This window comes from Triplophysa dalaica, chromosome 12 (genome assembly GCF_015846415.1).
Source record: "Triplophysa dalaica isolate WHDGS20190420 chromosome 12, ASM1584641v1, whole genome shotgun sequence".
NCBI lineage: Eukaryota > Metazoa > Chordata > Actinopteri > Cypriniformes > Nemacheilidae > Triplophysa > Triplophysa dalaica.
The window spans coordinates 2,699,519-2,724,108 of NC_079553.1; the positions used below are offsets into that span (position 1 = coordinate 2,699,519).

The window sequence follows — 24,590 nt, forward strand, 5'->3', positions numbered from 1 at the left end:
AAAGATGCGCGCTTATCATGCATAATTGCATGCATTTTAAGTCAATGGATGTGCAGAGTCCAATAGTAGTTAATCAATGAGTGTAATTCAAAGCATTCAGTTTAGGACATCAAACCAGTTGAGCTTAATGGTGTAATGAACAGTAAAAGCTTTAAAAACAATCTGTGATGCCAACCTCAAAATGATGTCTTCACATTGAGAAGATTCAAGATCAATCACTGGGATGAAAGCATCTACTCGTCTTTAATCATCTTGTTCATACAGGTTGCACAGAAATGGTCGACACAACAATCACACGTCAGTTGTTACATGCAAGTCCATCACACACCGCAATAATCCACAAAGCCGCATATGACATGATAGAGGTCCATGTGCCAACTAATATCTAATGCATTGTCCATTCATCCTGATTTGATTGTGTAATTCAAAACGTCACGCAAGGCCCCATAACACGTCATACCCTGAACGCAATGACGTCATAACAACCTTAGCAATAATTGAATCATATTCGGTGGCATTGATAAATACTGATTAAAACAACTATTAGAATAAAGAGATAAATTAACTGATATCACCACTTTATATTAAACCCATTTAACAGCTTTATTTCTACGCTTTCGACATCCTGTCAAAGTTAACCTCGGATACAGCAATATTCCTTATACAACGGTATACAGACGCTTTGGATAAAAAGCGTCTGCTAAATGTCTAAATGTAAATGTATATACGAACGATATTATTAGGCTGGAAGGTCTGGGGGTCTTATCTAGCAGATCTATTTTCACGGACCACATTAATGTGTGCACAGATCATAGATCGCTTGACAATATAGCCCGACTTACGTGCTTCAGAGGATGTCAACTGATTTATTCCCAGCTGTGTGTCCGTTTCTTTGCCTTCCATTTGTTGTGTTAGATGATGCGGGTTTTCCTCGTATAACATGTATGCATTCCTCCAGTGAGACAGGGAAACTTTTTCCTTGGTCGCTCCGGTGAGAAGACGCACGAGACCGATCCCTGTTTCCACAAAAATCCTCAAAACAATCAGATGGTAGGATTTAAAAAAACGTGACGTGTGCACGTAGATCGAGAGACCGAAGTCCAACCACGAAATATTATTTTCTCTCCGAGCCTCATGAAGCGGGGAGGTTTAACAAACTTTCTCCCACACAGCGGACGCGGTCGCTTCTGTCTGCCGCTGTGAGTGTGACGGCGCGCTGCTCGTTGCGATCGGCCCAGCTCGGCCTCCGGTGTGGACTGTACCATTACGCCGGGTAGGGGTGGGCGCAGCAAAAGAGCACTCCCGAATATCCAGCGATGGTTAGATTGTGTTGTTTTTCTACAAACGCGTTTAAGATTAATTTCTGGAAATGTTCATTTTTGTCATTTTGAGCCCGAATTACTCGTAGTACTTTAAATATCCTTCATTATTTTACCGTACGAACCTGCTTTGAATTTGAAGGGTACGTCTCAAAAGACTTTAATTTTTATTACAAATTTTGTTACAAAACCAAGTTTAGTTACAAATTATGCTACTATAATGCTTTAATTGTTATTACGAGACATGAGTTTTATATTCATCCTTTTAAGATCAGTTTTCATAGCGCAGGTACGGCTAACGCTAAATTTAAACCAATTAGTTTTCCAAACCAACGAAATAAGACTGTAATGACGTTACCTTTACAAATAAAATCATAAAACGATGCTTATTTTACATGTTTAATAAAAATCAGGGTGTTGTATAGTCGGTAGTTTCCCACCTCGGATGTGGGATATTTCCAACATCAAACCCGGAAAGAGGGTCTGTATTTAAACAAAAGTTTAATTGAAAGTATTTATTAACATTAAAAGAGCTTCCTCTCATTATTTCCGAATCGAAGTGGAAATATCCTAAAAGAAATTTTGCACTCATAAATTGTATGTTATGATGTCATACTTTTATAGGATCATAATAAATTAGTTTATCTTTTAATCAAAATATAACTAAATACATCATATAAAGCGAAACAATGATAACAGAGAAAAATATGTTTTCCAATCTGTGCTGCTTGCCACCTGTAGAGTCCAGCTGGCATTTGCTCAAGAGGGGATGAGGGTGGAGGTTTCTGAAGGGGGGTTGGTGCTTATATTGTGGGGTGCAAATGGCACGCTTGAGAGGGGACATCCCGTCCCCGAATAGACCGGTGGGGCTCCTTTGTGCAGCTGTTGGCCTGTGTTAGCACAAACCCCCAAGAGCCACCTGTCACTACTGCAACTGGACAGAGCGGTGGAGGGGGATGATCTCTGAGTGCATGATCTTAGCAGATCTCAAAGAACCTGCAACGAAATATATGTAATTTTTGATTATGTGAGAGTGCCTTTATATCCATGTAGCCCCTATTCAGACAGATACGTAAGGAATATTTAAGCAAACCAAGTCGGGGGTATAATTGATTTCTACACTTAGGGAGGAGAACATGAGATAAAAAACTTTCATCTGACTTTTTTTATGCATTAATGTGAATAAGTTTGCATCGATTCGGAAAACGTACACAGATTTATGAACCAAGAGGAATGATCAGAATATGTGCGACGCAAGTTTGTCATCGCACCCTTAAAGTTCAAATAAAATAAAATACAACAGTGTTCAAGATAACCATGATTATCTGGATGTCTTCGATTAAGAAGCAATTTAACAGCTGGCGGTTTGTTACATTGCACCCTATTGCGGTCACATATTTAGATTTAGTTTAGACAGTTAGTTATATATGCTTGTTGAGACTCATGTTCAATAGTGTCAGGTTGAAGAAGCCTGCCCATTGTCCCAAAGAACCCAGAGGTCAGCATCTCTGCATGGTCAGGGTCATCACTGGCCCCTTAATGAAATCACAATAACAGGAATGTCCAGAATGCATCCTCTCACTGTTGCAATCTATCACGAAGCATGTTTCAATGTAAGGATTGTTGTGTCAACATGTTTCTCTACAACATCTTGTTTCACAACAGACCAAATTGGGCTGGCTGCACCTTATATCTATGTTAGACAAGAAACAAATGATCCAGTGGTCCCTAATGGTTGTTAATGTTAGGTATCTTCTCCTAACAAATCTAGTTTGTATCGACACGCTGCGTCCACTCAAGGGACCTGACCAGTAACATATAATTGCTTTCAGACACCGTTGTTGGAATTTTAACCACAGTAAATAATGACTGAAGGAAGCATACATCGTTCTTAGACAAATAGAAATACAGCAATGCAATAAAATATGTCATCCAAGGACGTCCCTGCCCAAGGTAGAGTCAGGCAAAAACAAGCAAGACACTTATTGTCATTTTTTACGTTGTGATGTTTCATTTTGGAGTTTCTAAGATTTTTGTCCCATCAATAACTGAAAGATGTCTACTAAAATAAGTGCTTGATATGGATGTAACAGAAAAATGGTATATGTGTGAGTTTTATTGAAACCTTTCCACAGAGGAATATGGCCCATAATCGGTTACGTTTTTTTTCTAAATTCAATCATAAAATCATTATATTTTCCAAAACTTTGTCTTCTGGGTTTCTCAGCATCCACAAGCCATGATATGACCCCACCACTGTAACTCCTTGTGGGCCTCGACCACCCTCCCTCCCCCCGCCGTTTTGCCCCTTTACACCTTAAAATCAGTCCCACCCCATACTGACCCACCCAAAGTACCGCCCATAGACCCTTTCATTACCATGACAAACATTGTACTTACTAGCGAGAGAGAGAATAAAATAGAAACAGTGCGTAAATGACCCTTTGTGACCCTATTTCAGTCACCACTGATCCATTTAAAAGCTTAAATTCCTCTTTAAAATGTCTTTGCCTCACGCTTTATTGCATGGAGGACTACATCTGGAAGTGTTGAAAAATGTAAGATCCATGCAGGGAACATTTATAACCCAGATGCAAAATTGAGCCCGCTGCATTAAATATAGCTGAACTGTGAAGCTAAAAGGAGCAGCAGACCACACTTCATGCTTGAGTTGCAGTAGAAGACTAAGATAAGACAGTGAAAAGGTCAAATAACTACCATTGCTGCTTCATCACACAAAAAGTCACGCAGCTGTTCAGGCACGCATGAGCATTATCATTGATGCAAACATACAGCAGCAAAAAAAAAAAATCAATGGTCATTGCTGTCTGAAGTTCAAAACTTCTCTGGATCTACTGAAGATTTGACTTTCACGTCAGTTCTGACATGGGCTACTGAACTCATAATGTGGGCAGGACAAGTCTGAATGTCACTTGTCATTTCCTGATCCCCTTCCCCATTATTTCCTGAAATCAATCTTCTATGCAATATAAAAAAAAATGCTGAAGCTTTTCCAGGAATCATCATATACATCTGCGGAAAAAATTAAGAGCCCATTGCCAAGGTTCATTTATTCAGCATTTGATGTATTTAGGCAATTCCAGTCCAGTGTCTGTTGAATTTCAATAAAATCAAACCAAACATCAGGAGTGACAAAGTCATCCAACAGCAATGTGAAAGACTGACAGCATGACAAGACACATGGAAAGTGTGATCACAGTTTAGGTTATCACATAAAAAATATTTTAAATACATGTAAAAATATTACTGTTGTATTGCTTAAAAGTGATTATGAACTTGTTTTCTTTGCAATATCTGAGGTCTAAAAAAAACTTTTCTGTTATTTTGACCTGTTTCTTGTCCCAATTTTAATTTTGGGAGAAATATTGTAGTAGTTCACAAAATAAAACAAAAATACAGCACAGATTTTCATGCGGTTGTATTCTCATGTGGGTCAAAAGCTTTAGCTGTCATATTTTCATTCACTAAATGTATTTCCTCACATAATGTAGACTATAGAACAGTATTATAAAACTTGAAGCTGTAGAACAGTGATAAGGACGACGTATTGGAGCTTTGAGATGGTGGAAAATCTCATTGATGAAGAAGAGTAACATCCTCTGAGGCAATGAATGGAGCTGTTGAGAAATCCTTATTATTCAATTTTTAACAGATCTCATGCACCACTAGCTTGCACAAGACAAAATAGGTTTTAACAGTGAGAGCTAAAAATATACATGGAATTAAAAAGGACTGGCCATGAATGAGAAGAAAATACAAAGCAAACAATCTCTGGCACTGACGCGTCTGCTCCACCTGCCACTGTTCCCCAAACTGTTGAGAGCTTTGAAAAGCAACCAGATTTAAAGGACAAAGCTATGCTCTGCTCGGCTTTCAACTTGGCAAGTCATTAAATATAAATGTTCCAGTGATGTAAAATCAATTAAAGCAAAACAGTGAAATTGAACAAGCTTGTTCACAGCATTGGGAAATTTCTTGCTCCTTTCTGGTTGAAACGGAAAATTTGAGGCCATGTGACATTGAATAACACTTTAATCTTTAGTTGAATGATGCTGTTTGATAGATAACAGACTAAATGCCTTAGAAACTCTCACTGAATAATCAAGACTGTTACGATACTGGAAATCAACATATGAATGCTCCAAAACGTAGATACATTTAAGTAGAACAAATTCAGCTAGTTATTAAAATACTTTTAAAGAGAAACAGCACATTTATGAAAGAAAATTACTTATGTTTTGGGTTACTTATAGATATATTTTGACTGTTTAACGAAACCAAAGTGAGCTCAGATTTCTGCAAACGTCCAACTTAGCGGCCTTTTGGAAACTTCAAATCTCATTTGTGCTTGTGTCTCGTGACTATCTTAAATATTCTCACGTTTCTGCAAAAATGAAATTTCACATGAACTGGAAAAGGGACGATGGGTAGGAACCACTCATGCTTTGGGTCATTATAACAAAGCCCTGACCTGCATGTCATCAGTAAATCCATGTCAACGCCCAGATGAACAGCATGATCCCCACAAGAGCCAGAGGACTGTGATGGATTGTAAAACAAATGATTTAATGACCTCAATATCTGTAAATGAATAGAGAAGCCAAACCCCATGATTAGATCACTTCCTTTGTGACAAAGTGAATGCATCATTTTTCACGCTTCATGTTATCGCTTGATCATATGAAAGTTGATAATTTCTGTATATAGGGAGAGACAGTAACATTTATGTGTGATCCTTCACTCAGAAACGGGGTAATAGTATGATGTAATGGCTGTTGCTATGGTGACATCAACAGTTTAAAAACATAAGGAGGCATTTGATGGAAGCTACAGTGAATGGCATCACTTCTTCCAAACAGGCCTTGGAACCACCCGCCGTCCTCACATGAACACACACTGTTCCTTTCCATCTGCCAGTACAGGAAAAGTCAAATCAATGTACAGAGATGTCAGAAACGCAGATTCTTCACACCCGGAAAAAGACGATGCTATGCCTTATCTTAGCTTCTGTACATTTGACATGTACAATAATAAAAGCAGCATACCTTGATAATTAAGATGAAAAAAATCAAATTATTTATGGGCGAGATGCACAATGTTGAGGAGAAACAAAGCACATTTTAACAAGACTTTCAAATAGACAAAGAAAAAAATAACATGTGACTCGGTTTGCTTAATTCTGCATAAAGTATTACGAAAAACTACAAACAAAAATGTAATAATTTTATTAACACATTTATTACTAAGATTAATGATTTATTATATGCTTTCAATTGCATTTTGTTAGTTGTTGTTACGTGCCCGTATCTGTTGTGTGTATGTCCCAGTTGTCTCTGATTAGGAACCGGTGATGCGTGACGCGTGATTGGTTCCACTGTTTGTACAGTTTCAAGCTAAAGCTGTCAGTATAAGATCTCAAACTTCATAAATACAAATACAGATTCTTTGTACCTTAATACATACAGTAGTACACACAACTTAATACCCCGCACATATGCAACATTTTCAGAAAAGAAATGGTAGCATAAAGGGTTCACAGAAAAGAGTTCTTAAATATCAAAATCAACAGGTTACTCATAAGAATTTCACATTGTTTTCCAAGTTATCTTCCTTTTGGAAATCGTTGTCTTTTAACTTAGTGTCATTTCACGAGACACCAAAACAATGCCAAATAAAAGGCACATACATTGCAAACTCACTGAGCTCATAGTATCCAAAAACACTTGGGTCATGTGTGTTAAAGCAAGGTGTCTTCAGTGTCCTCTTTCACCGGACTGAGCTGAGACTTCCTCTGTTTGGAAATGGCAGCCCACAAGCGACACAGCATTGCACCTCTGAACAGATACACAAACACATAGATGTTACACCACATACGTGTGCTATCTTCATGATGTCAACGCTTATTACTTACTTGATGCCGCAGTAGTGCAGATCATCTCTGCAGGTCAGATGGACGAGAACCTCCAAGGTGAAGTCATGGAAAAGAAGCTTAAACAAAGAAAAGATTACAACTCAACAAAGGTATATTGTTCTTTAAGTACTATATCTTAAAAGGAATAATTCCTCGAAAATGAAAGGTGTGTAAATGACTTCCTTCTTCGGTTGAACACAAACAAATTCATTTATATTTAAAGTTCTTATACATGACTCAAAATGGTGAAGCACCAAAAGCAAGCACATCCATCATTTCGAGTGGGTTAATTCATTGGTTACTTCAAATCTCATTGGTTCTCGTGACTAGTGGTCATACGATATTTCATCACGAAACACACAGCAAACTGAGAAAAGCAAGTCATTTACATCTGGGATGACATGTGGGCGAGTAAAAAAGAAAAGAATTAGCAACTATTTAATAAAACATCAGAATAAAAGTAGGGGAATTCAGATCAACTTCTGAACCTGATTTGCAAAGAAGTTCCACTCACAATTTCAATTGTTCTCTCATCCACCGGGATGGTTCTCAACCAGCGCACCATAGTGTTGTTGGGGGCAATGTTGGATGTTTTTTTGTCTGTGGAAAAGCATGAACATGCACATTGACTACATGTCAAACTGATACTAATATGACGTATCAGTATGTGGATTTCTTCCCAGTGAAATGCCTTTACTTTACTGCAAAATGATTCATAACAAAAAGTGCAGGGCAGTGTTTCTGAATCATTTGATCCACCTTCCATCAGCAGGACAAAAGGATTATATCTATACAATTACACAGGGTGAAAACACAAGGCCTGAGGGTGAGGCTTAAACTTGGGATAGTCGAGGTTGGGTAACAGTTAGGTGGATGATGACAGGACACATCCTCCAAAAGGATCAAGACTACCGACAGAGCAGAAGACATGCGTTGGCATGTGGAGCTGTTGTGAGAATTTCACACTCATCGCTCTTTGACCACACCTTATAAACTCCTCATACCGAGGTAGCGGTTCACAGATATTTGCTCGAGTTTAGCGAATAAGTTGTCAAAAAGAAATTGGTACAAATTGGAGAAGAAAGGGAGTGACCTGTAGTCACAGGGGATGCCTTGACCTCCAGGGTGTAGATGTGCATTTGTTTTGACTGAAGTGAGTTCCTGAGAAGTTCCTGGAATTCCCTCTCCTTCTCATTCAGCTGAATCAGTAACCTGAAACACAGCGCAAAATGTTTCAAGCAGCTTGAAATCGATGTGTTTTTTTGTGTGCTAGCCTCAGATGTCACGGACTGTTGGCTGAACATCTCATACATATGGTACACACAATTTTTTGTGATCTCATTGGTCGGTTTTTGAGAGACGTGTGCTTCTTTCCTAGATTGTCACACCCTTTAACACGACGCAGGCCATCCGCTCACAAAAATATAGTTTTTATATATTCATACAAAATATGTTCATGGAACATGATCTATGTAACGAGCAAGGCGGGACGAGAGCCGTGAGGGAACGACGTGTCTGGCCAATGCATAAATGTTAATGAATCCGTTTTCATTTCTTGTGGCTTCTTCAAGCAAAAAACTTTAACTAACATCACTTTTCATTACATCAAAAACAAACTTAGTACCAAACTAACTTTCTACTATTCCATAATAAATTGTGAATAAAAAAAGCTATTCGTAATAAAAAAAGACTAAACATTTAAAATGTGTACCTCCTGGTCTCATCTCGGAGTTCAGAAAGCTCATTTGCGAGTGAAGAGTGACTGGGGATGAGATCGCTGACCAGATCTTCTTCGCTCTCTTTAGACTTCTGAGGAACATCTGAGATTTCTAATTCCCCATTGATCATCATGATAGGAATGACAGTGTCTTCATGAGCAGTCTCCTCGGGATGCTCGGATTCTGGCGAGCCCTCTTCAAATGAAGACTGCAGCTGAAGTTTGAGCTCTGAGAAACACATTTTGGGAAACTGCTGTGAATAACAAAGCATTCAGTGGTGCAATAGAGGCTTTGGGGGGCCCATTGTGCTCTCAACAGGTGTACTTTTCATACCTGGGAGCAGAACTGTAATGGCATCCTGTACAGCCTGTCTTAACAAGTTGTCCAAGGCAAACATCCAATGAGGTTTAATCTGCTGTGTGCGCAGAAACTTCTTTACCTACAAACACAAATAACGTTTAAAAAAAACATTCGCAAACAAAGCAAAACTTATGCACAGTTTGTGAAAATATCCATAATCATATTTATTTAATGCTACGTGGCTGATATTTTAAAAAGAATAAAATAGCAATAAAAATGTGATTTTAAAACCCATACAGTCATTTACTAACACCAATAATAACAATGAACTGAAAGTAAAGTACATACTGCATCCTGAAAGCTAAAGAGCGCCGCCTGCAGGCTGCTGAGGGGAACAGAGTCCTTGGTGAGGGTGGAGCGCAATTTGAGGAGGCTATTAGTCAGGTGTCTTCTGTCTGGAGAGCGGATGTTCTCTCCCAGGCAGCCAATCAGCTCACCGATCTGCTCTGAGGTGATAAAGTGCACCTCTGTCTGGAAGATACGAAAAATGACGAGCATGTTATCAAACGTTCAGACCTTCAAGAAGGGCATTTCACATAAAACATTCAGATGTTTCCAAGTAATAGTGACACGGCGGTGTTTGTGTTTACCTGAGGAAGGGTTTCCTGAATGGTTTTAACTACGTTGTCGATGTACTCGGTGAGAATTCTGTGTAACGTGTCTCTCCGTTCGCTGTCCTTTCTCAACATGAACAGACCGAGATTTTCTCCAGAACCCGCAGGGCTTGTAGTCATGTCTCCTTGAGGCTCATCTGGTACCCTTCCAGGAAGAAATGCATACACGGACGAATACCCAAACAAATGCAAGAGATAAGATACATTTGCAAGTAAGATAAGGAGTGTTTGTAAATCTACATTTTGAAGCATTTACTTACGACAAAAAGCTGCTAGAGCCGGGAGGACTCGCAGCGATGTCATTTCCTTTGAGAGCAAGTTTGGTCCTCCTTACATCAAAAGAGCTGGACAATTCAATGTGGTCGACAACTGCGTTTTCCACATAGATAGCGATGGGAACAGACATGCTCCTGTGAAAGTCTCCTGCAAACAAATCCAAACGCAAGCACGGTTTAGTTTTAAACACACAATGGCCCTCAAAACAAGTGCGTTGGCTCCAAGGCCATCTATGTGAGATAGATACAGAAATAAATGTGTTCACAATTAGACCAGATTTAAAGTGATAGTTACAAATTCCCTCATCATTCCCTCAAACCTGAATGACTTCCTTCCGCGGAACACAAAAGAAGATATTTTGAAGAATGTTGATAACCGGCCCCCATTCACTTGCTTAGTTTTGTGAATGGGGGTCAGTGATGTTCGGTTACCAACTTTCTTAAAAAATCTGCTTTTGTGTTCAGCGGAAGAAAGTCATAAAAGTTTGAAGTTTTTATTTTTGGATGTTTTGTTATATCTTCTTGTAGATGAGGGTCTACACACCACGTTTTATTAGCTCACCTGCAGGTTCTATAAGGAAGTTCTCCGTCAGAGGTTTTGTTCTTTTTTTCGGGATGCCCTTCAGAAAGCGGTTCTTTGAAAGCTCCGAGGCCGTGGCTCTCTTATCTGGGTTGGGTTCAAAGCAGCACATGATGAAACCCTTAGCCTCCTCTGACATGCACTCCGGCACCGTGGGGTGGATCTTAAACATGCCCACCTGTGAGGTAAAATTATAAGGCAAACAGGGTGTGATTTCCTTTCCATAAGTGCAGTCAACCATTAAAATTCGCTACCAATGACCGACGAGAATGTGACAAAGGAATGTAAACAAACATCACAACAAACAACAGTGGGTGTATAATAGATGTTTTGGGTTGTGAACTTGTGAATACAAGTCACGTAAGTGTCCTAAACTACACAATATAGTAAAAGATATGTTCTTCTATCAAAATCGTTGTCCCGGACACTGTTTCTAGGGGGTCCCACAAAATTCTTCTAAACATAATTTTGTCACGGCGCACAAAAAATCTGGACCAGACTATAGATATTAATATAAAATCAAATATATAAAAAAAAGACTTGAATTTCAGCACCTTAAACATGGCTGCCTGAGGACTCCCCAGTTCATGGAAGGGTGGTTTCCCCGTGGCCATTTCTATGATGGTGCAGCCCAGAGACCAGATATCAGCCGGTTTCCCGTACCCACGAGGACCCTGGTCAATGATCTCTGGAGCCATATACTGCAGTGTGCCTGAGGTCGAATGAATCGGGAGGAGTTCGTAAAGTAAACACACAAGTGTACATACTGTAACACGAGAAGCGTGCAAGTATTCACGACAGGACTCGGCTTACCTGTAAACGTCTCTGTACAAGGATTGATTCCTGCTAATCTCTTTGAGGTGCCAAAATCGGATATCTTGAGCACGCCACTGTACGTATTTATCAAAACATTGTCACCCTGGAGACAGGAAAATCAATACCATGAGATGAAATATGTAGACGAAATTCTGATGTTGATCATCTCATAGTGCAGTAATGTTTTTTACTTTGATATCCCTGTGGACGATCTGATTATCGTGCAGATATTTCAGACCCTCCAGAATCTGTTTGGTGTAGAAGACAATGGTTGCTTCATTATCTTTAAGAGGTCCCCACTTTGATCTTAACAGAGATGACAAGCTTCCTGTTGGGAAAAAGCAAGTCAATAATTGTTTTGTTAAGGTTGAAGAATTATACAATAGCCTTAAAGTCGCAGTGAAAGTAAAATGGACAATTCTTGCATTTTCATAAAATATTGCAGCATTTATTGTAAATAGCTCATGAGTATAGGTCCTTCTCTTTTAAAAATAAATGTGCCCTCATAATGTTCGTTTAAAATCTGAAAACCCCACCGCCCTTTTGTGACGATCCATCTCAAATGATGTAAGTTGGACGGCTTGGGTGGAGCATCCATGAGCTCCTCCCCTTCAACTGTCAGTCTGCTGTCAGTTCCACTTGTTATACAGCCAATCACATTGCAGTGAAAAACAAGCCACGTCTACTATTTTTCTAATTCTAAAGAATTGATTCGCTCGGAAATAAGTCAGAATATGGAAGTAATAACGATCGCAACTTCCTGTTCACAGTGACTAATCATTAGTTATAATGTGTGACAAAGTGATAACTGAAAAAGCGTCTCACAAATAACATATTTCACCACAAATCAAAAGAATAGTAAATTATATTTTGCATAAAGAAACAATTTAAAGCAACATTCTTTACTTCCATAAAAGTAAGCTTTATTTTCTATATGCAAAATATAAATGATGTCATTTTGAAGTAAAATATGACCTTGGCATTTTTTGACAGCTGTTAACAAAAAGTAATCCTTAGAACCAATAAATATTTTAAGATTTGCACAGTAGTTTTGTTTTTATAACTTGTATTGTGAGTGGACAACAAACATGGGACATCAAAAAATATATATTATTCATAATATTTTGAGCAAATATTTGCTGGTAAATGTTATATATACGCTCCCAAGCTCATTTTTGTACCATTTTAACATTTGGACAAGACATACGTATTTCTTAAAATAAAAAACCAAAGTCTGTAGACCAGAGTTTTGCCTTGAGTATCTCATTTTCAGCTTTCCTCATGTCCTTGCCCTAAAAGGGGTGTGGTCTTGTGTTCAGTATAGCACATGTTCTTTACATTCCCAGCTAGAGATCTCCTCCCACGCATACATCACACACAACACACCCTTTTTCTGAGAATTTCTCAACAGACTTTGCAAAATCAATATTTCTCCCCCACGTCAAAGAGGAACAGTTAAAGATTAATTATGACAACAATGAGAAATACCTCCAGGAACCTCCTCCATGAAGATCTTGATAAAACCGTCTTCACTAACTGAGCCCAGGTACTGCACAATATTCCTGTGCTTCAGCCTCTTGTGTAGAGCGATCTCCTCGTGAAGCGGCTGAGAGTAGCTGCAAGCAAGAAGAGAAGACTTTCTTTTAGAAAACCATCAATGACACGCAATAACACATATCATAAACAAGACAGTATACATACATGTCCTAGACAGAGACCAACATGAGACCAAGTAGACATTATGATTATCTGACTTTATGGGATACTTGGATGAAGTGGACATTATTCAAATAAGAATTACTCTTACAAACATCAATGAATTCTAGGGATCTTTGACCATTATGCAAATGGATAAAAAATAACTTAATTGGGGTCACACATTTGATAAAAAGATAAAATACAAAAATACACAAATTCTGTCATCATTTACTCGCTTTCAAGTTGTTCCAAATCGGTACAAATGTCTTTGTTCTGATGAACACAGAGAAAGATATTTTGAAGAATGCTTCTTATAACCAGACAGATTTGCCCCCATTGACTTCCATAGTAGGAATAAATGGTAGTCGAAAGTGCCCCCGAACTACATATTTCCAAATGTCTTTAGTGTACGACAGGACAACAAAAAATGATGTCATTTTTCCAACTATGGGAGTCAATTGTGGGCAAGATCTGTTTGGTTACAAGAATTCTTCCAAATATCTTTCTCTGTGTTTATCAGAATAACAAAATACATACAGATGTGGAACAACTCGATGGTGAGTAACTGATGACAGAATTTTAATTTTTGGGTCAAGTAGCCCTTTAAGATTAAGATACAATGGTTATGAAATCTTTCTTTAGTTTTCTACGTTTTTTAAGTTCTAATAGGTCCTGCATGTTTTCATAGTACCAAACGACAAACACTTTTCAACGTATCGTAAATGGAAATTTAAACGATTTGACCACTTTAAAGAAAATCTGACATCTAAACTGATTAATGAAGGTGATTTGAAGTCAACCACCCAACCAGAAACACTGGCTGTCTGGAAAAACGTGTTCCTACATGCTGTCTTTTTCTGGGATCTCTTTGATGGCGATGCGCACTTGATTGCTGAGATCTCGACCGGCGTACACCACCCCATAGGTTCCTTTTCCCAGCAACACTTTGTCTCCATTCACATTTTTCTCATACATGAACTGCAAAAGATGGAGAAAAACAAATGCATTGTAATCGCATAGATGGGGAACACTCATTATATAACGCAATATATTAGTCAAACATTTATTCAATGTAACTATTCTATTTAGAGAACCCAGAGAAGTGACCCAAAAATAAAATTCTTTGCTGCAGCTTACGCAAGAACAAAAAATGTAGCAATGATTAACTAAGCTTAACTCTAAGTTAAAAGCACAATGCATTCCAAGTATTTTTTAAAAACACAGCGGAACACAGTTTGGTCATAAGAGGCATTCAATTGCAGTATGCTACATAAGCACTAAACCGGCAGTAAGGGCAAGGAAGAGCATCACGAAACGGTAGAGTTATGAGAATACTAAAGATAGTAAAAGGGAAGCAAACGGGCAGATAAAGCAGTTGCATTATGGTAGCACAAGTCATGTAAGACTTCTACGCTCACAACTTGGCATGACTCAAGATTTCAATGCAACACTTTCAGAGCAATGCTTCGAATGAGCCATAGAGATTCAGTGTTAATTCTTTTTAAGGCAACAATAAATCATTTTTTGTTGTTGTTGTTGTCTGTGCACATTGTGCTTAAAAGATGCTTCGAATGAATTATACGGTTATTGAGACTGTACACGTAGCGAGGACAATCAAGTTTGTGTTTGTTTACCTCTAAAACTTCTTCAGCACTACTGACAGGACTGGAATCTTCCACTGGAGATTCGGTTTGATGCAACAGGGAATTCACCAGATCACAAAACCTGAAAAGTGACAAATTATAGGATAGGGCATTTAATCATTTGGAAAGCTGTTTCCACGTGACGCATGATATTTCAGTAAAGCGTTTCGTTATCATCGCCATCTTATCATTGATGCTGTGCCAACACTTCATTCTTTTGCCATTACACAATCGCTCATGTTAAGTTTATTAGAAGCAAAAGGCTTGTAGACAAAAGGTTTCTAGGTTGTTTTTGGCACAAAAGGAGGAGTTCAGCTCACCCTTTACAATGAAGATCACTGGGAAAGTACAACTGGAAGTCGTCGGAATTATACAGGACGTACAGGAAGCAGCTCCGTTCATCGAACTTTGAGACGCTGCAAGAGTGTAATTGTGGGAGAACAACAGTGATTCGTCATTTATCATGTGTACTGCTGTGAAAATAGTACACAAAATGTGTTGCAGCTCTTTTACATTCAGATCGATCCAAATGCAGTTCGTTAAAGTATGATTTGACAACTGCAAGCTGGAAAATCCTGGAAGTTTTTAGTGTAGTTAAAGACCCAACTGACTAAACAGAGCTAAAATGCCATGGAAAGTGCACACTTGAAAATGAAACTAGGTGCCTTTGTTTCGATGAAATTTATGCGCCGGTTTATACAAATTAGATGTCTCCGTGTGGAAACGTTGTGTAATCTCTCTTTCAATTGTAAATAAATCAACCTAAAAACCTGGAAAGAAGACAATGGGCGTCAACTAGGCCAAGCAAAGTGAGGAAGTTTCTAAAAAAAAAGACCTATTCAGTGAAAATCTGTGGCCTGTGGCCAAAACAGACCAGCCCTACCGGGGGTTATAAACTGCTGCATGAACTCTAAAGCTTCTTTCTGTTTGCATGGAATGGAAAACTTTGTGGAAACCATTCCCAAAAGCATACAGTACCTTACTCCTCGAATAGCAGATGCTGGGAAAGTCCACTCATGAAGACCCTTCTGGGAAAGCCAAATAAAGCACATTACACTCCCAAAAACATGTGCACAGCAAATAATTACATAGCATACGGCAGCCAGCAAGTCTCTCATACTCCATTTCACAATACCGTGATTAACAAAACAATGGAATGAAACTACAGCCAATACAATCAGTCCTGAATGCAGTGAGTGTTTGCGTGGGCTGTCCTGGTACAGAAATCTCCATAATCTTGGGACATTTTTGGTCACCATGAGGAAAACAGCTTATATGTCAAACAAAATGTTGTTTAAAATGTAAAAAGGTGTTCTGTGATGGTTAGGTTTAGGGGTAAAGTTCAGAGATTTTTACAGTTAGTATACACATTTCTGCTCTATGGAAAAGCCCCATAAAACATGGAAACCCAACTTGTGTTTACCTCAGGAGGTATAACATGTCTTAGCTGCACCGTCCGGCTGTCGTCTTCCTCGCTCACACTTATTATGCTGGGTTGGAACACTTTGGTTGGTTCCAGAATGAGAACCTACAAATATTTTGGATTTGTTTATGTTCTCCACATTTTTGGACTTGTTCTTTAAACTGTGGTGGTTAATACAATAAAGTAAAAGGAATTGCCTCTTGGCTGGTACAATAATGGTGTATTGTTGAGAAAACATGTCTTACTGGGCAGTGGGCTGTGGAAACTGTAGGCTTGCACGCCTGTACCAACAACTTCATCCAAAACTCCACGGTTTCTTGTATGGGATGATTCACTTCTCGAGGTTTGGCAAACTGCTTGTATATTATATACGTCTCCATAATTGATGCAATATACCTGTTATCAGGGAGAAATCACCTCGTATTAAGAACACTTTCTATTTTAACCATGGAAATGTTATGATATTAAAAAGTATTAACAAAACAGATGTTTGAATCTGGGGTGACAACCAAACCTTTACATTACTTTAAGGAGCCAAAATCAACATGGATAATAAGCGATTTCCTTTACTCACCACATTGGTGCTTTGAGTCTGTAGAGTTTCTCAGAAGCTTCCGCGACCTTCTTGTGCTCGTTGGCCAAGATCCCGGCCCCCAGATAAAAACCCACATCCCAGTAGTCCTGCATCTTCTCCAGACTGCCTTTCCTGCCCAGCAGGCTGCTGAGGGTGACACCTGTACTCCAGACACAAACACAGAGCAGCTTAAACCAAATCCATGTTAAACTATGGAGTATAGACGGAGTTTCAACCTATACCGACAGTATCCATTCATGCACATCTATATCTGTTTATGAAAACAGGAGATGGGGCATGAATGTCTGCAAACATAAAAAACCATGACGACATCCACTTAACATTCAAAAAATACAATTTTCTCACATTCTCAAAGCACATTTGTGCTATCAAGCATTCAATATGTGCAGTGCCTGGGGCATTTCAATTGAATAAGCAGGCCATTAAATGTCAGTTTCTATATACTAACTAACATATGATACTTTATCTCAAAAAGCATTACATAGTAGAAGCAAACTATATACGGGGAGGCATACAATCAGGACAGTGAAGGTAAGTGAGGGACACACAAACAAACCTATTTTACGCAGTTCAATAGAGGTGTCGAATTCATGCCCGCTGGCTATTAGAAGCACAACATTATTGATTCCAGAGTGCAGAGAGGATTCGATCTCAAAGGCCTTGCCATACCTGTAAAAGTACATGAGGGTAGAAAACAAAGTTGAATTTTCGAAAATTATCCTTACACGCAAATACAACAACAAGACTAGACCAATCCTTAAACCAAAAAACATTATTGATAAGCTTAATAAAATCAAGATTTACTCTCTGTTCAAGTTCATATGTTATGAAATTTAGATTCTCGGGTACACTGATATAGGACATTGTTTTTTATGACGAACAAAATGAAAATCTTTCATCATTTACTCACCCTAATGTCACTCAAAACACCTAAGACTTTTTTTGCGTAACGCAAAAGATATTTTTAAGGAACACTCCTCTTTTTTTGGAAATATGCTCATTCTCATCTCCCCCAGAGTAAATGGTTGAGTTTTACCATTTTGGAATCTATTCAGTCGATCTCCGGGTCTGGCGATAGCACTTTTAGCACAGCTTAGCATAGATCATTGAATCTAATTAGACCAGTAGCATCGCATTCAAAAATGACCAAGGAGTTTCAATATTTTTCCTATTTAAAGTTTGACTCTCCTGTACTTATATCGTGTGCTAAGTGTATTTTCACAAAAAAACGGAGTTCTCCTTTAAAGAATGTTGGCTACTATACAACACTTGTCCATTTTGGCATTTTATCAACACAAAACCACGGAGACATTTCTCAAAATGTGAACAGATTATGATCACCATGAAGGTGAATAAATGATGTCAAAATGTTTTATTTTGGAGTAAACTATTGCTTTAAACCATGTTTCTGTCTTGTTTTATTTTAGCAAAGAAACATCCTTAAAACAACAATGCACTCAAAAAGCTATATTTCATTCATCTTGATTTTTTTTAGCTCATTGGGAACCTTATGTTTTTGGCATAATGTCACAAACTTTAAGTAAAGTGTAATGTTTAAGCCTAAAATATAAACAAACACCAATGGAGTGTGGAAAAGGAATGTCATTCATCATGTTTATTATTGCACACAAGCAGGTTTATCTTGTCTTAAGGACTCGACAACATTTAATTTAATTCCAAGCACCCTATAATAAAGAGGATGTTTAGCAGCGTATGAAGAAAGACCCACCAGTAACATGCTCTGTCTCTGCTGTTTGTGTCTTTAAAGCTTGAACTCAAGAACATGTCCTTGTAGATGCGGCCGCACAGGCAGTACACATCTGAGGCCACCGAGCCCCCCGATTCCACTATGGGTAAAATGAGCTGTAAAGCCTTGGCGCGGTCACCAGGGTGATTCCTCCTTTAAAGGCATGTTAAACAATAATAAACCTTTATCTAAAAATGCACATAAACCCCTTGATGTTAACATAAAGTAGTATCACACAAATAAACAACCATGAATAAACAACAAATATGTGTTTTCAAAACCCGAATGCTCACCTGTTCAGTGCAAAAATAAATTGAAATTTGATGTTCTGATGTGACGTCACCAAGCACATCGGCAAATTATTCAAAGTCTCCACCAGATTTATTATGGAATCATAATCCTTGAATGGGATAGGGAAAGAGAGTCGAGTTTGAATAAATTATTCACTCATTTGGATGGCACCTCATATATTTCACAACCTCTGACAATGAGTCTAGTCAATTGGTCAGGGAGTATTAAATGTCTTGCTTTTCTTATATTACACACACAATGAAATAGCTCAATTGGAAAATCTTAAAATAGTACACAATGGTAAACGCATCAAGGCTGGTGTGACTGCATTTCTACATCTCATTAATAATTAAACAAATTGAGGTGTGGATGTGCAGGAGCAGTCAATACGCTCACACAAAGAAGTGCTGACACAAGTATGTGGGCATGTACCGAACACAGCAAAGGTTGAGGAAATACACAATTGAGTTACGATAATGAGGCCATAAATGGACCGAAATGTGAGAAAGTCAACGAGTTGTTCGCTAGATAAAATGACTGCGTGTTTGCTTAAGTTTGTAAACATATGACTTCAGTCCTCACCGGAATGTCTCTGTACGATAGCAGAAGGCTCATTACGATGTCTGGACTCAAAAGCTCCACCGAGTCCAAGCGCTTCTGGATCCGACCCAACTCCTGACTCAGCACCTGTCCTGTGAAGTGCTCTCGAGCCAGACGGATCTCTCTGCGGATCGCCTCGTGCAGGTATTCGCTTTGAACAGAAAACGTGTTTAACATGTATAAAAAGTGCAATATGGGTATAGACTGAGCTTCCTGGTCAAATGTAGCACTGGAAACACTATATGTTTGACTTCCAAGCAAATACACGTATAACCGTAAGTCACTTCAGATAAAAACATCCTGCAAATGCAGGAGGTGCAAACACACAAAATTAAATAAATCATGAAAACATTTCTGTTTTGGGTGATGTAATGATTTACTGTAAACATGCAGTAAAGAAAGTTCATGCGCAGTGTTACACGATGCACAGACTTACCTCGAATGAATGTGAACACTTTCCAACAACTTGACCAGTCGATCCACCAAAGGGGTCAGCAAGGATTCGATTTTAAAGCTGGATTGGAGGAAATCTGTGATTCCTCTCATCAGAGTGGCATCGCAGGCAAACACCTTACCCTGCGGTGACACCATGTAGGGGATAAAAGTGTAGCTCCCACATTGCTCCTGTTAAGAATACAGAGAACCAAATTAACAGAGCAATTTATAGTCATATTCTGGAAAGACCGGGGCTAGTTGTCACAACTATGAGGTTTTAAGTCACAAGATCGATCACACAAATGTGACCATGGACAACGAATCCAGTCTTAATTTTTCAAAATCGGAAAGCTGAAAAAAGGAGATTTCTTTGGATGTATGAGTCGTTAGAATAGGACAATATCTGTCTGAAATACAGCCATTAAAAAATCTGGAATCTGAGAGTGCAATAAAATCTAAATATTGATAAAATTGCCGTTTGAAGTTGTTATTCAGGGGAACTGTGGCAATCCATAAACTCACATAAAGTTTTTAAATATTAAAGGAAGGCAATTTACAAAATATCCTCATGGAACAAGATCTTTACTTAATATACTAATGATTTTTGCCATAAAAGAAAAATCTATAATTTTGACCAATTCAATGTACATTTATGCATTTGGCAGACGCTTTTATCCAAAGCGACTAACATTGCTTTATTCTATACATTTTACATAGGTATTTGCAGTCCCCTGGGACCGAACCCACAACCTTGCGCTCTTACCACTGAGCTACAGGAAAGCTGTATTTTAGTCTTTTACTAAAACAGATTTTTTTAATAACATCACATTTGTGCAGATGGCGCACGCCTTCATCCGAAGCCACTACAGTGCATTCAATCTATACATTTGTATTACCCCATGTGTACCCTGGTCTACAAATTCAGTGTGACCACTAGCCTGGACTTTTCCTACTTCAGTGTCGCAATTTCTATATGAGTGGCTTAAAAAAACCCACATTTATGACAACCTTGTGCACTTTTCACGAATCGTACAATGATGTGTTGTAAGTGTGCAATGTCACACCTTCACAACTTGCAGATCATCTTCTTGTTTGTTACAGTAGAGGATGACATTGTTGGTCATACTGAAACTCTCTCTGACGCCCAGGTGATAGAAGAGCGACTGCTGACAGATACAATTGCTCATCTCCACCACTGCAACATCTACAACAGTACGAAAAGAACATTTTAGGAAAATAAAGAAATTACGGAAAGTTACGAGTAAGTGCGTGTCTCAACTTGCCTGCGTTGTAGAACGCGTCCAGGACTTCTGTGGTGCCCAGAGCTATGCGCTCGAACGAAATGCACTTCAGTAGCGCGTGCGCGTCTGCGCAGGCTTCTTTAAGACATGTCAACGAGAGGTTCTCTTCTGTTGGAGCCACAGAACCGTCGTTTACCGCGATATACATGACAGATAGCGCTCTGGTACGACTCCGCGGCGATATTAAGCCTTTATTGGCGGCGCCGATTTCGAGAGCTAAAGGATCCTGCCATAAACTTCCAGCCGAAACTCGGACGGGATCTTTTCTCTTCGTGTCGTGCAGGCTCATGCGCCTGCGTTCCGTCGTGTACATTGCGTGTCTTAAATATAGCGTCTATACCTTATTTAAAAGTCATCTTCCGAGAGCTCACGGGACATGCCTTCACTATGGCGTTCAAGTATTACCATAGTTTTTCCAGGTAACACCGTGAGGAGGATCCGTACAGATGAACCCTCCCACTGGACCCCGCCCTCCCACTAGACCCCGCCCTCCGAGTGCACTCCGCCCTCCCACTAGACCCCGCCCTCTCACTACACTCCGCCCTCGCTCACACGACACGGTCACCGTTGGACAGCTGCGCGACCCCTGCCTGCCAAAAGCTTACAGTTACAAGTGTTCCCAACTGCTTCAAAACAAGGTCATAAGTTTATTAAAACTTTTTAAACATTTATGTTTATTACGTTTAAATAAAACACTGGCAACGAATGGAAACGATTACTTCATGTTACATCTGGAATAAGCTGAAATACGTGTAGGTTGAGGCACTACAACATTAAATGAAAAATAAAATAAATTATACATTTTTATAGTAACGTAGAAAATTGATTAAAATAAAAAAGCACATCATTAATAATTATGAAGAGTTTGGTTCCATTATGATATAATTCTGTTTTTAAAATGGATTTTTTATTATGTCATCATGTTTTCTTGTGTCAGTAATATTTTTGAGTTATTGTGGCCTAAATCAAAACAAATCGACTTTAAATTGATTTGATATTAATTGGAATGCACAATTAAAAAAAAGATTTTTATCTCATTTTGGAAACAAACACTACATCATATAATAGATGAATAATTTATAGTAACATAGAAAATTTATCAAAATAAAAAAGCACATCATTAATAATTATGAAGAGTTTGGTTCCATTATGAGATAATTCTGTTTTTAAAATGGATTTTTTATTATGTCATCATGTTTTCTTGTGTCAGTAATATTTTTGAGTTATTGTGGCCTAAATCAAAACAAATCGACTTTAAATTGATTTGATATTAATTAGAATGCGCCATAAAAAACATGATTTTTATCTCATTTTGGAACCAAACACTACATCATATAATAGATTTATATTTTATAGTAACATAGAAAATTGATTAAAATAAAAAGCACATCATTAATAATTATGAAGAGTTTGCTTCCATTATGAGATAATTCTGTTTTTAAATGGATTTTTTAATATGTCATCATGTTTTCTTGTGTCAGTAATATTTTTGAGTTATTGTGGCCTAAATCAAAACAAATCGACTTTAAATTGATTTGATATTAATTAGAATGCGCCATAAAAAACATGATTTTTATCTCATTTTGGAACCAAACACTACATCATATAATAGATTTATATTTTATAGTAACATAGAAAATTGATTAAAATAAAAAGCACATCATTAATAATTATGAAGAGTTTGGTTCCATTATGAGATAATTCTGTTTTTAAAATGGATTTTTTAATATGTCATCATGTTTTCTTGTGTCAGTAATATTTTTGAGTTATTGTGGCCTAAATCAAAACAAATCGACTTTAAATTGATTTGATATTAATTAGAATGCGCCATAAAAAACATGATTTTTATCTCATTTTGGAACCAAACACTACATCATATAATAGATTTATATTTTATAGTAACATAGAAAATTGATTAAAATAAAAAAGCACATCATTAATAATTATGAAGAGTTTGGTTCCATTATGAGATAATTCTGTTTTTAAAATGTATTTTTTATTATGTCATCATGTTTTCTTGTGTCAGTAATATTTTTGAGTTATTGTGGCCTAAATCAAAACAAATCGACTTTAAATTGATTTAATATTAATTGGAATGCACAATTAAAAAAAAGATTTTTATCTCATTTTGGAAACAAACACTACATCATATAATAGATGAATAATTTATAGTAACATAGAAAATTTATCAAAATAAAAAAGCACATCATTAATAATTATGAAGAGTATGCTTCCATTATGATATAATTCTGTTTTTAAAATTGATATTTTATTATGTCATCATGTTTTCTTGTGCCATAGTAATATTTTTGAGTTATTGTGGCCTAAATCAAAACAAATCGACTTTAAATTGATTTAATATTAATTGGAATGCACAATTAAAAAAAAGATTTTTATCTCATTTTGGAACCAAACACTACATCATATAATAGATTTATATTTTATAGTAACATAGAAAATTGATTAAAATAAAAAGCACATCATTAATAATTATGAAGAGTATGCTTCCATTATGATATAATTCTGTTTTTAAAATGGATTTTTTATTATGTCATCATGTTTTCTTGTGTCATAGTAATATTTTTTAGTTATTATGGCCTAAATCAAAACAAATCAACTTATTCATTTGATATTAATTGGAATGCACAATTTAAAAAAAAAAAGATTTGTATCTCATTTTGGAACCAAACACTACATCATATAATAGATTTATAATTGATAGTAACATAGAAAATTGATTAAAATAAAAAAGCACATCATTAATAATTATGAAGAGTATGCTTCCATTATGATATAATTCTGTTTTTAAAATTGATTTTTTTAGTATGTCATCATGTTTTCTTGTGCCATAGTAATATTTTTGAGTTATAATGGCCGACTTTAAATTGATTTGATATTAATTGGAATGCACGATAAAAACATATTAGACGATAGATTTGATATCAGGCTAATACATTTTGTCTGCACCCACTAACATAAAACGTTCTTCACGTTTTTACATAAAAAAGCTAATTTAGTATAATTTATATTAAAACACATTTTTTAGAATCTTGAGCACTGTTTCTGATTCTTTGTTACAATGCATTATAGCCTCCTTAACATGATTTTTCCTTTCTTGTTGCTTTGTCTTGTTTTGCTGCTTTGTCGAACAAAACACCAACGAAGCAACTTAATCGGTTTCTATCGCACACATCGTGGTAGACAAACAAACGAATAAAGTCGAGATAAACACGCGTTTGCCTT

At 37.4% G+C, this 24,590-nt stretch overlaps 2 protein-coding genes across 2 annotated transcripts in view; both read right to left on the minus strand.

Annotated features, from left to right (window-relative positions):
- The window catches only part of map7d1a (MAP7 domain containing 1a), a 32,011-nt gene extending 30,780 nt beyond the window's left edge, over positions 1-1,231 (minus strand). Inside the window, 1 exon segment of the mRNA XM_056762507.1 lies at positions 843-1,231. Within this exon segment, the coding sequence (XP_056618485.1) occupies positions 843-942 (100 nt within the window). The 5' untranslated portion in view covers positions 943-1,231.
- Positions 1,232-6,559: 5,328 nt separating this feature from the next.
- Positions 6,560-21,789, minus strand: si:ch211-1i11.3 (mitogen-activated protein kinase kinase kinase 5). Its single transcript, XM_056762813.1, has 28 exons — positions 21,330-21,789; positions 21,111-21,250; positions 20,048-20,235; positions 19,594-19,762; positions 19,014-19,120; positions 18,703-18,873; positions 17,530-17,642; positions 16,953-17,112; positions 16,624-16,774; positions 16,379-16,483; positions 15,934-15,983; positions 15,276-15,371; positions 14,947-15,037; positions 14,157-14,290; positions 13,103-13,230; positions 11,806-11,942; positions 11,612-11,717; positions 11,353-11,510; positions 10,781-10,976; positions 10,204-10,366; positions 9,920-10,088; positions 9,618-9,800; positions 9,303-9,408; positions 8,963-9,197; positions 8,345-8,463; positions 7,766-7,851; positions 7,252-7,328; positions 6,560-7,174 (listed from the first exon to the last, which is right to left on the minus strand). The coding sequence occupies exons 1-28, from the start codon at positions 21,658-21,660 to the stop codon at positions 7,078-7,080; spliced, it is 3,966 nt and encodes a 1,321-aa protein (XP_056618791.1). The 5' UTR covers positions 21,661-21,789; the 3' UTR covers positions 6,560-7,077.
- Positions 21,790-24,590: the final 2,801 nt, after the last annotated feature.